This window comes from Eleutherodactylus coqui, chromosome 8 (genome assembly GCF_035609145.1).
Source record: "Eleutherodactylus coqui strain aEleCoq1 chromosome 8, aEleCoq1.hap1, whole genome shotgun sequence".
NCBI lineage: Eukaryota > Metazoa > Chordata > Amphibia > Anura > Eleutherodactylidae > Eleutherodactylus > Eleutherodactylus coqui.
The window spans coordinates 38,227,485-38,237,778 of NC_089844.1; the positions used below are offsets into that span (position 1 = coordinate 38,227,485).

Below are 10,294 nucleotides of genomic sequence, written 5' to 3' on the forward strand. Positions count from 1 at the left end.
CCAGCGCATGTATTCCTTCTCCACTCCCCGACTTTGTCAGTGCACAGCCGGACGGACCAATCACAACTGCAGTCTCTCAGTGGAAAGGAGCACGCGCCCGGGGAGTCTACAGCCTCTAATTGGCTGCCGGCTCCCCTGGTAACGACCCTCCCCTTTCTGAGCGTCACCCACAGCAAGCCTGCGGCAGTGAGACTGTATATGGCAGGGGGTAATTGCGACCCTTAGCAGTACGCCAGTGGATCTGGGAATCATAGAATAGTAGGGTTGGAAGGGACCTCCAATATCTGTCTGGGATGATTTAAAGGGGTTGTCCCGCTCCGAAACGTTTTTTGTTTTTTTTTCAATAGGCCCCCCATTCGGCACGAGACAAACACAAGGGATGGGTTAAAAAAAAAACAGTTTAGTACTTACCCGAATCCCCGCTCTGCGGCGACTTCTTTCTTACCTTAGCAAGATGGCCGCCGGGATCTTCACCCACGATGCACCGCGGGTCTTCTCCCATGGTGCACCGTGGGCTCTGTGCGGTCCATTGCCGATTCCAGCCTCCTGATTGGCTGGAATCGGCACACGTGACGGGGCGGAGCTACAAGGACCAGCTCTCCGGCACGAGCGGCCCCATTCACCAGGGAGAAGACCGGACTGCGCAAGCGCGTCTAATTGGGCGATTAGCCGCTGAAATTAGACGGCACCATGGCGACAGGGACGCTAGCAACGGAGCAGGTAAGTGAATAACTTCTGTATGGCTCATAATTAATGCACGATGTACATTACAAAGTGCATTAATATGGCCATACAGAAGTGCTGAACCCCACTTTCTTTCGCGGGACAACCCCTTTAATGAATCCTGCACTGAGCAGGGGGTTGAACCCGATGACCCTGGAGGTCCCTTCTACCATTCTATGATTCTACATCAGCAATATGGCTCTTATTAGTAAGAGTAATATCTCAGTTGTCACTGAGGGTTGTGCATATGACGTGATATTATAATATGTAATTCACTTAACTGACTTGATAGTTTTTTAAAGAAAAAAGCAGAAATTGTACGGAAAATATTTATTTCAAAGGTGCTTGAAAATGAACGTTTGATCTTATTCTCATAATTCAGACATTTAATACTCTTCTCCCTCCTCTCCTTCTCCCTCTCCTTCCACGCTGTCAGTGCCGACCTCTTCATAATCCTTCTCCAGAGCAGCCATGTCCTCCCGAGCTTCAGAGAACTCTCCTTCCTCCATACCCTCGCCAACATACCAGTGCACAAAGGCACGCTTGGCATACATCAGGTCAAACTTGTGGTCCAGACGGGCCCAGGCCTCAGCAATGGCGGTGGTATTACTCAACATGCACACAGCACGCTGCACCTTGGCCAGGTCTCCACCAGGAACAACAGTTGGTGGTTGGTAGTTGATACCAACTTTGAACCCTGTTGGGCACCAGTCCACAAATTGGATGGTGCGCTTGGTTTTGATGGTGGCGATAGCAGCATTGACATCCTTGGGGACAACATCTCCGCGGTACAGCAGGCAACAAGCCATGTATTTGCCGTGTCTAGGGTCACATTTTACCATCTGGTTAGCCGGCTCGAAGCAAGCATTGGTGATCTCGGCCACAGAGAGCTGCTCATGGTAAGCTTTCTCTGCAGAGATGACAGGGGCATAGGTGGCTAGGGGGAAGTGGATACGGGGATAGGGCACCAAGTTGGTCTGGAATTCTGTCAAGTCCACATTCAGAGCACCATCAAATCTGAGAGAGGCTGTGATGGAGGACACAATCTGACCGATCAAACGGTTCAGGTTAGTATAGGTTGGGCGCTCAATGTCCAGGTTCCTGCGGCAGATGTCATAGATGGCTTCATTGTCCACCATGAAGGCGCAGTCTGAGTGCTCCAGTGTGGTGTGGGTGGTAAGGATGGCATTATAGGGTTCAACCACAGCTGTGGAGATTTGAGGGGCAGGGTAAATGGAGAACTCGAGCTTGGACTTCTTGCCATAGTCAACAGAGAGACGTTCCATCAAGAGGGAGGTGAAGCCTGATCCAGTGCCACCACCGAAACTGTGGAAAATGAGGAAGCCCTGGAGACCTGTGCACTGATCAGCCTAATGGAGGAGAAACACAAGAAAAAGTTAGATGAAAATATCAAGCCATTATCTGAAGTTTTCCACAATGGTGCTCCTACCAATCAGAGTACAGCAGACAGTTCTCTAACACCTTGATTAATTGTCTCCCAGGGCCATCTTCTAAAGTCTACCATGCAACATTTCAGAATACATGAATATCTAAGAACTCACCAGCTTGCGGATTCTGTCCAGCACCAGGTCAATGATTTCCTTGCCAATAGTGTAATGGCCCCGGGCATAGTTATTGGCAGCGTCTTCCTTGCCGGTGATGAGCTGCTCAGGGTGGAAGAGTTGTCTGTAGGTTCCAGTTCTCACCTCATCTGTAACAGAGAATCTATATCAGATCCAGAACCGTCTGTCCCACTCACCTGCCCAGATCCCCACTCATATGTTTTCTATCCAGTGGTCCTAGACAATCAGAGTTGATGTACTCACCGATCACAGTGGGCTCCAGATCCACAAACACAGCGCGGGGGACGTGTTTACCAGCCCCAGTCTCACTGAAGAAGGTGTTGAAGGAATCGTCTCCTCCACCGATGGTCTTATCACTGGGCATCTGTCCATCTGGTTGGATACCATGCTCTAGGCAATACAACTCCCAGCAGGCATTGCCAATCTGCACTCCAGCCTGGCCAACGTGGACTGAGATGCACTCCCTCTGTATGGAGTAAAGGGGGATATGATTAAGATTACATTTTAGTTAGAAAGTTTTCTACATATGGACTGGAAACACAAGTGCTCAGTATACAGTATACATACAGCATAGGGCAGTATAGACTTGAAACAGGCACACAAACTACAGTATAGATAGATTTACTCATGCACTGTATATGTAGGACAGTGTAGACTCACATAGTCAAACAGTGTATAGATGGGAGTCATGGGACCGTAGAGACTAGCACAGCTACATACTATAGATCAGAGGTCCCCAACTCCAGTCCTCAGGGACCACCAACAGGTCATGTTTTCAGGATCTCCTATGGTAAGAACACCTGTGGCAATGTGTGAGGCGCCGACAATAATTACATCACCTGTGCAAGACTGAGGAAATCCTGAAAACATGTCCTGTTGGTGGTCCCTGAGGACTGGAGTTGGGGAACACTGCTATAGATTGTCCAGTATAGACTCACATACTTACACACTATAGATAGTATAAACTGTCAGTCCTATACTGCATCGATAGGACAGTAGAGAATAGCTCAGTTACATTCTATGGATTAGACAGTACAGACTGAGGGTGGTTTCACATCTGCGCTCGGGGGTTCCATTTTCTTGCTCCGTTCCTGGAGAAGGAAAGGGGAATCCCCTGGCCAAACAGCTCCGACTTATAACGGTACCAAACAGTGCCGAACAGACCCTATTGACTATAATGGGGTCCGTTCACTTTCCACTCATTTGACCAGTATTTGTGCCGGATCTGCAACAGAACCTTTGATCAGAGGTTCCAATACAGATGTGAAACCACCCTGACATAGGTAGATAATGTATAGATAAGATAGCACCAACATCATTCCGCAGCACTGTAGAAATCACAAGGAACATCTACAGACAAACTCAAGCATAACACACAGTATTAAAGCAATAGACAGTTTGAAAAATGAGGATGTGAGGGTCCTGTTCACAAGAGCTTACAATCTGAGGAAATAGGAGGAATACAAGAGGCAGCAGTATATGTTCTGTACAATGATCCAGCCACCTTTTATAGAAATATTGATTATACATAAAGCTGTATGAGCTGCTCACCATCCAGTAACTGTGTATGTACAGATATGAGGAACATTAGGGTGTATGGGGTGTGAGGGGTAATATTGCTGGATGAAAGAAATGTGCTAGACCTTCCTAAAGAGATGCATTTTTAGGGCATGCTTAAAACTGTGGTTACTGGGGATTCATCTAACTGTCCTGGGTAGAGCATTCCAGAGAACTGGTGCAGCTCAGGAGAAGTCTTGGAGATGGGAGTGGGAGGTTTGGATTATGGATTATGTTAGTCTGAGATCATTAGCAGAATGGAGAGCACAGGTAGGGTGGTAGACAGAGATGAGGGAGGAGATGGAGGGTGGTGCAGCTCTGTGGAGAGCTTTATGGTTGAGAGTGATGAGTTTAAGTTGTGTACTATATTGGATGGGCAACCAGTGTAGTGATTGGCACAGGGCGGAAGCATCAGTATAGTGATTGGTACAGAATGGAGGCATCAGTGTAGTGATTGGCACAGGGAGGAGGCATCATTATAGTGGAAGTAAAAGGTGAGCCTGGCTGCTGCATTCAGAATAGGTTGGAGAAGGAAGGGTTTAGTGAAGGAAAGACTGATCAGTAGCGAGTTGCAGTAATTATGCCGAGAATGGATTAGGGCAACAATAAGAGTGTTTGCTGTTTCTACAGTAAGAAAAGGGCGGATTCTGGAGATGTTTTTGGGGTGCACGTGACATGAGCGTGCAAGTGAGGGTATATACAGTAGTGAGTGAAGAAAGAATCTATGTCCAATATAACCCTATGACAGAGGATGTGCTGCCTAGGGAGGTTTAGACTGAAACAGTCACACTATATAAGTAGGACAGTACACAGTTATACAGGTATAGAATACGAATGACCATATCAGTTATATACTATATTGGTAGGACAGTATAGACTAACACAGATACATACTGGATAGATAAGTAGAGAACAGGTATATTATCATATAGGAAAAAAGCCCACACTAATAGGAATGATATATAATGGGAGCCACACAGTTGTTTCATACATACTGTACATACATTATACAGACAAGCTCTAACCAATCGGATCGGGCACATGAAATCAGATAGATGAGATTGGGCACTCACCATGTTGTTGGTTGTAGATCTCCCGGCTCCGATGAGTTAAGACTTCGGATGTGGAGTAGTTCTGTCCTCTCTCCAGTTTTTCCTATATATATAGGAGTCAGTCAGGAGAGTCCTTAGTAACAGAAGGGGCTGGGATGAGCCAAGGGCAAGTGACCCCCACCCCAGTCTCCAGGACACAAGATTGTGTATACCACAATCCAGGAGCGGCTGCAGCACAACACAACTGTTACCAGGTACAGCGCTGCCACAATGACTCCACAATGACCCCCAGGCAGGGAGCCAGGATGCAATACACAAGAAGAGAATGGAGGGAAGGAGAGAGGGAAGCCCTGACGGAGGGAAAAGTGTGAATAAGGAGGGAAAAGAGCAACAAGAGTTATGCAGTCAACAGATATTTCATATATAATTTAATTGAGAAGTGCACCTTTATCTTTTTCTATAGAATGTTACATAAAATAGCATCAGTAGGGTTTTAGGAGTTGGATCCCCCCCTCCGCTCCCCCACACACTCTCATTTCGGTCTGTAGTCAGTAGTGCTTAAAGGGTTAGGAATAGAGATGAGCGAGCATACTCGCTAAGGGCAATTACTCGATCGAGCATTGCCCTTAGTGAGTACCTGCCCGCTCGGAAGAAAAGGTTCGGCTGCCGGCGGTGGGCGGCGGGGGAGAGCGGGGAGGAACGGAGGGGAGATCTCTCTCTCCCCCGCTCCCCTCTGCTCACTGCCGCAACTCACCGCTCCCCCGCGCTGGCAGCCGAACCTTTGCTTCCGAGCGGGCAGATACTCGCTAAGGACAATGCTCGATCGAGTAATTGCCCTTAGCGAGTATGCTCGCTTATCTCTAGTTAGGAAGTTTCCTTTCCGCATTATAGCTATTATATTAGGTCCAGAAAGGCTTGTCGGGTTTAGAAAACCCATTTTTAAAGATCGTCTTAGTCTTAGTTAATGGGGGGTTCATCTGGCATGTCCATGCATTACATTATAAGAGCATCACCAGCAATGCCGGACTTTACAAATGTAATATGGAGCCAACGGTTTCAGTGTATGCTACGTAATGCTTCATTTTATTTGCAGAGGCACTACAAGGGAATTAAATACTCGCTGCCAGGTTTCACCATAGATCCCAGCTGATCGCTGGAGGTTCTAGTATTGGGTCGCCCGCTGATCAGCTTATTTTCACAAAACAGGGATTATCCAAAGCAGAGAACTCCTCTTATGTAAGAGTTCTGCAATTTTGTAATATGTTGGGTTATTCAAAATGAAGAAGCAGATTTGGGGATTTAATTACAAATATGCTACAAAAGAGCGGTACACAATCCATACGTCACTGGAAAGAGGAAGGTTCAAAGTTTTTTTAGGACATAGTAGTAAGTTCCATTTTTTGCTATATCAAAGCTAGGTTTCTGGGTGCTTATAAGTTAATGGTGACACCAGAGGAGAAATCATTGTGTGCGCTTGAGTTGTTTGTTAAGTGTGAATCCATTGTTCAAGTACAACGTGACTTCCGGCATCGATTCCAAAAACAGCCGCCTCGTCACAAGCAAATTCACGAGTGGCACCGAAAACTTGTTGAACTTGTTGCATATGCAAACAGCAAAGCACTGGTGGTATTAGTGTATCTTGACGCCACCGGCAGTGTGGGTGGTGACAAGATACAGTCTTATTGACACGGCGGCCACTCCCCCCTGTCAGGTCCTGCCGTGCACTAACAGCACCTTAGCCGGCGTTGGAGTGTGCTACGTACCCGGACAGTGAGGGAGCAGCGGCACAGCGGCTCAGCGTCGGCGGCCACAGGACAGTGATAGCTGACTGTGAGTAACGGAGGGAGAGGGACGCGGAGCGTGGAGGCCAGAGACTGAGGGAGCAGCGGGGCCGGCAGAGCAGCTTCTCCATCGGCCTCCCTTCACTCTGCAGCATGCAACGACACAGAGGGAGTGCGGGGACCTGCGGGCCTGATTGTCACTAAGGGAGGGAGGCAGGGGGATGCGGAGGCTGGAGGGCAGCGGCGGACAGTAAAGGAGCAGCGGGGTCTGGACACACAGGGAGTGGGGAGGCTGGAGGCCACCAGCAAAAAAAAAAAAAAAAAAAATTAAGAACCTTTACAGCCTTGAGCCAATCGGGAGCTGGGGGTGTGACAGGGGCATTCCTCCTGTCAAACCCCTAGCTTCCGGTGGCATCAAGAAACACTAATACCAGCACTGGTCACCCACGCACGTCTTATGAAAATGCGGAGCACATTAGAGGCGCCCAGCGCTGCGATGTGGCAGGAAATTTAACTTACTGGTATGTCATTAAAAAAACTTTGAACCTTCCTCTTTTCTGTGACGTGTGGATTGTGTACCGCTCTTTTGGAGTATGTTTGCAATTAAATCCCCAAGGCTGCTCCTTCTTTTTGAATCAAGGGCTCCTTTTCACGGTCTCACTCGCGTTTTTGTACACGCAAAAACACAGACAATAGAACCCATTGATTTCAGTGGGTTCCCTCACATTCAGCGTTTCTGCACGTAGATTTCCGTCCAGAGAAAAAATATGCGACATTCTCTATTTTTGTGCACATTTGCACATCCAAGGCTCAACAAGAGTCTACGGGGGTACGCAAATGTGCACCCTGTTCACACAAAATTATGTGCATAATTGCGCAATTTTTGTGGGTTAATTGCTAACACCGGGACTATATAGGCTGCTGAACCAGTTTAAAACTGGCGTGAGTGTCTTTGCGATGTGAATGGGCTCGGCAGCGTAAAGATGTACAGTAAAATGAGTGGGAACGCATGCGAAAGCACGCAGTCGCAATCACATCATCCTCTTGCGAGCGTACATACTGTATGTATATGCTTGTGTGCAGGAGACCTTACCCTGTACTTTGCGTATCAATTCCTCACCATTTCTAGATCTCTGCTTGCTGCCATTTAGTAAAACATTCATGTTTACCTGCAGAAGCTGAAATTCTGTAAAGACCTAATACTTCACAGCTGAGGGTTCGCTACAATTGTACCTAGTTTAGACAATCCTATGATAGCCAAATAGTCTGGGCTTAGGCTAGTTCCACACGGGCTATCACAATTTTGCTGCAAGAAAATCGTGCCAAAATTGCCTCTTTGTTCCTGCAATTTTTTGGCGTTGACAATCCTCTTCTTTGTAGAATAATCTCGGATCGCATTGTTGCCGCCCGCAATAAACTGCACGATAAAAACGCCCAATTTTTTGTCGCAAAAGTTAATAGGACTTTCTAATGTGAAAAACCCGTTAGTTGCATTGCGATAAAAAGGAGGTTCCATAGGGAAACATGCGAGGTAAAAGATTGCACATAGCAGAAAGATCAACATCACATCAGTGAAAACATCCCAAATGGGAAGGAAACCATTGCAAGGGCGCCCTCATATGAGCGTTTTATTGCGTCTATTTTGCCGTGATAAAACGCCAACCAAAAACCGCGACCATCTGAAGCATTGGATTCCAATGCACTTGTTCAGATGAGCGATTTTTTTTGATGCGTAAAATCAGCTGGACGGAAAAGATAGCACACATGGTGCGCATTTCGGCCGGCCGCTTTTACGCTGACCAGAAACGATAGGTCTGAACCTATCTTTTGATGGAATATGCCGTCCGGTCCCATAGACTCCTATGGGAGCCTATCAGAGCTGCCGAAAGGGAGGGAGTTTAGTAGCAGCTCTGCTAAACTCCCTCCCCCTCTCCGCCCCTTGCCGGCTGCTGGCAAAGGGAAGGGGCGGGACGTGGTGGGAGATTAGCACACTAACTCTGCAAAGGTCTCACCTCACTGCGCCCCCTTCCCTTGCAGGCAGCTGGCAAGGGGCAGAGAGGGGGAGAGAGTTTAACGCGCTAGCTTTTGGCCCATCCCGCCCCCTCCATTTGCCGACAGCTGGCAAGGGGAGCTAAACTCTCTCTACCCGCCCAATGGTATTCTGGGCTGCGGCGTGTATGTGTAGTGGCCCGAAATACATATATCTGGCCCCTCCATAAATGTCTATAGTTGTCCCATATGTCATGTCCTAATTGTGGATTCTCTGTGCAAATTCTCTTTCAGTAGTTATGTGTATGGGTGAATGCAGACGGCCGGGTCTGATCTCGCTGCAAGAATTCTCGCAGCGGGATGCAACCCATGCTCTGCAGTGGATGCGACCCAGACTGGGGACATCCTAATCCTAAGTATACGCTCACTTACCATATAATAAACCTATCTTATAATAACCAATACTTACAACTTCTTGCTGAAAACGTGGGTTGGCCACAGCTTTATTAACATTTTCAAACATATATTATAACCTTTAATTTTAACCTAATTTCCTAAGTCTAAATTCCTCACGCTTTCCCATGCCTAAACTGTTGAACTTTTATTACCGTAACGGCCACAGGACGTTCGTAAGCCCCTTGTTACCTAGGGCTTGCAAACCCTCCTCTAAGCCGTAGCCCGCATGGGAAGCTCCCGGCCTACAATTCACCAGCTGTGACAACTTCCGCCTCCTTAGAACACCCTGCCTCCTTGCACCCTGCCCCTTACCTGGGCGGGTGGGTGGGCGTCTGCTCTCTTCCTACGTCCTTCTTCTTCCACTCCTCGGCAGTTTGTGGCTTTTCCCGCTCTTCTCCTTTCTACTTCCTGTTCTAGCTCCTCCCTCCCCACTACCTTTGCTCGCTAATGTCTAAACCCCTCACCCCCCTGCCCCCAGTCCCACGCCGCATCGTTAATCACTTTGCGGCTTGCAATGCTCTGCAGTGACCCACGGCTCACCTCCTCCGGCGTCTTCTCTTTGCTCTGCAATGTGCCAGGTGGCGCACAGCCGCACATGCGCAGAGCAGAGCCGGCGCATCAGTGGAGACGCTTCTGTGCGGGCCTCTGCAAGGCTCGCACAGAAATACGACATGCCGCGATTTGTTTACCGCACAAATTTTCACGCGGTCAAATCGCGGCTGTCTGCATAGGATTGCATTATCTAATGCAATCCTATGGCAGCATGCATGGGCGGAAATTCAGCGGGAAATCTTGTCGCAGAATTTCCACCTGTGTGCATTCACCCTATTGCACAGCTGCGGCATGGAAGAGGTTAATGTCTATGAATGTCTGGGTTATGTCTGGAAAATGTAACAGTTTTGTGCTGTGAGTTTGTGGTCACATGACAACACTTGATATATATATGTTTGCGGAGTGAGAGATAAGTAGTAGAGATGACCGAGTGTACTCGGTTCGTGTGTTTCTGCACTCGAGCACGGCTTTTTCAGAGTAGCTGACTACTCGGACGAAAAGATTCGGTGGGCGCCGGGGGTGAGCGGGGGGTTGCAGAGGGGAGTAGGGGGGGAGAGAGAGAGAGAGCTCCCCCCTGTTCCCCACTGCTACCCCCTGCTCC

The 10,294-nt window shown here is 48.1% G+C and overlaps 1 protein-coding gene across 1 annotated transcript; it reads right to left on the reverse strand.

Annotated features, from left to right (window-relative positions):
- Positions 1-1,038: 1,038 nt before the first annotated feature.
- On the reverse strand, positions 1,039-5,035 carry LOC136576320 (tubulin alpha-1A chain-like). The gene is made up of 4 exons (XM_066575515.1): positions 4,937-5,035; positions 2,550-2,772; positions 2,286-2,434; positions 1,039-2,093 (listed from the first exon to the last, which is right to left on the reverse strand). The coding sequence occupies exons 1-4, from the start codon at positions 4,937-4,939 to the stop codon at positions 1,110-1,112; spliced, it is 1,359 nt and encodes a 452-aa protein (XP_066431612.1). The 5' UTR covers positions 4,940-5,035; the 3' UTR covers positions 1,039-1,109.
- Positions 5,036-10,294: the final 5,259 nt, after the last annotated feature.

What these genes read in the sequence shown, in the direction of transcription:
- LOC136576320 (XM_066575515.1), bottom strand. An exon ending in TCTGGAGCCCACTGTGATCG is followed by an intron (nt 2,435 to 2,549) that starts GTGAGTACATCA and finishes TCTCTGTTACAG; the next exon opens with ATGAGGTGAGAACTGGAACC. An exon ending in TGGACAGAATCCGCAAGCTG is followed by an intron (nt 2,094 to 2,285) that starts GTGAGTTCTTAG and finishes CTCCTCCATTAG; the next exon opens with GCTGATCAGTGCACAGGTCT.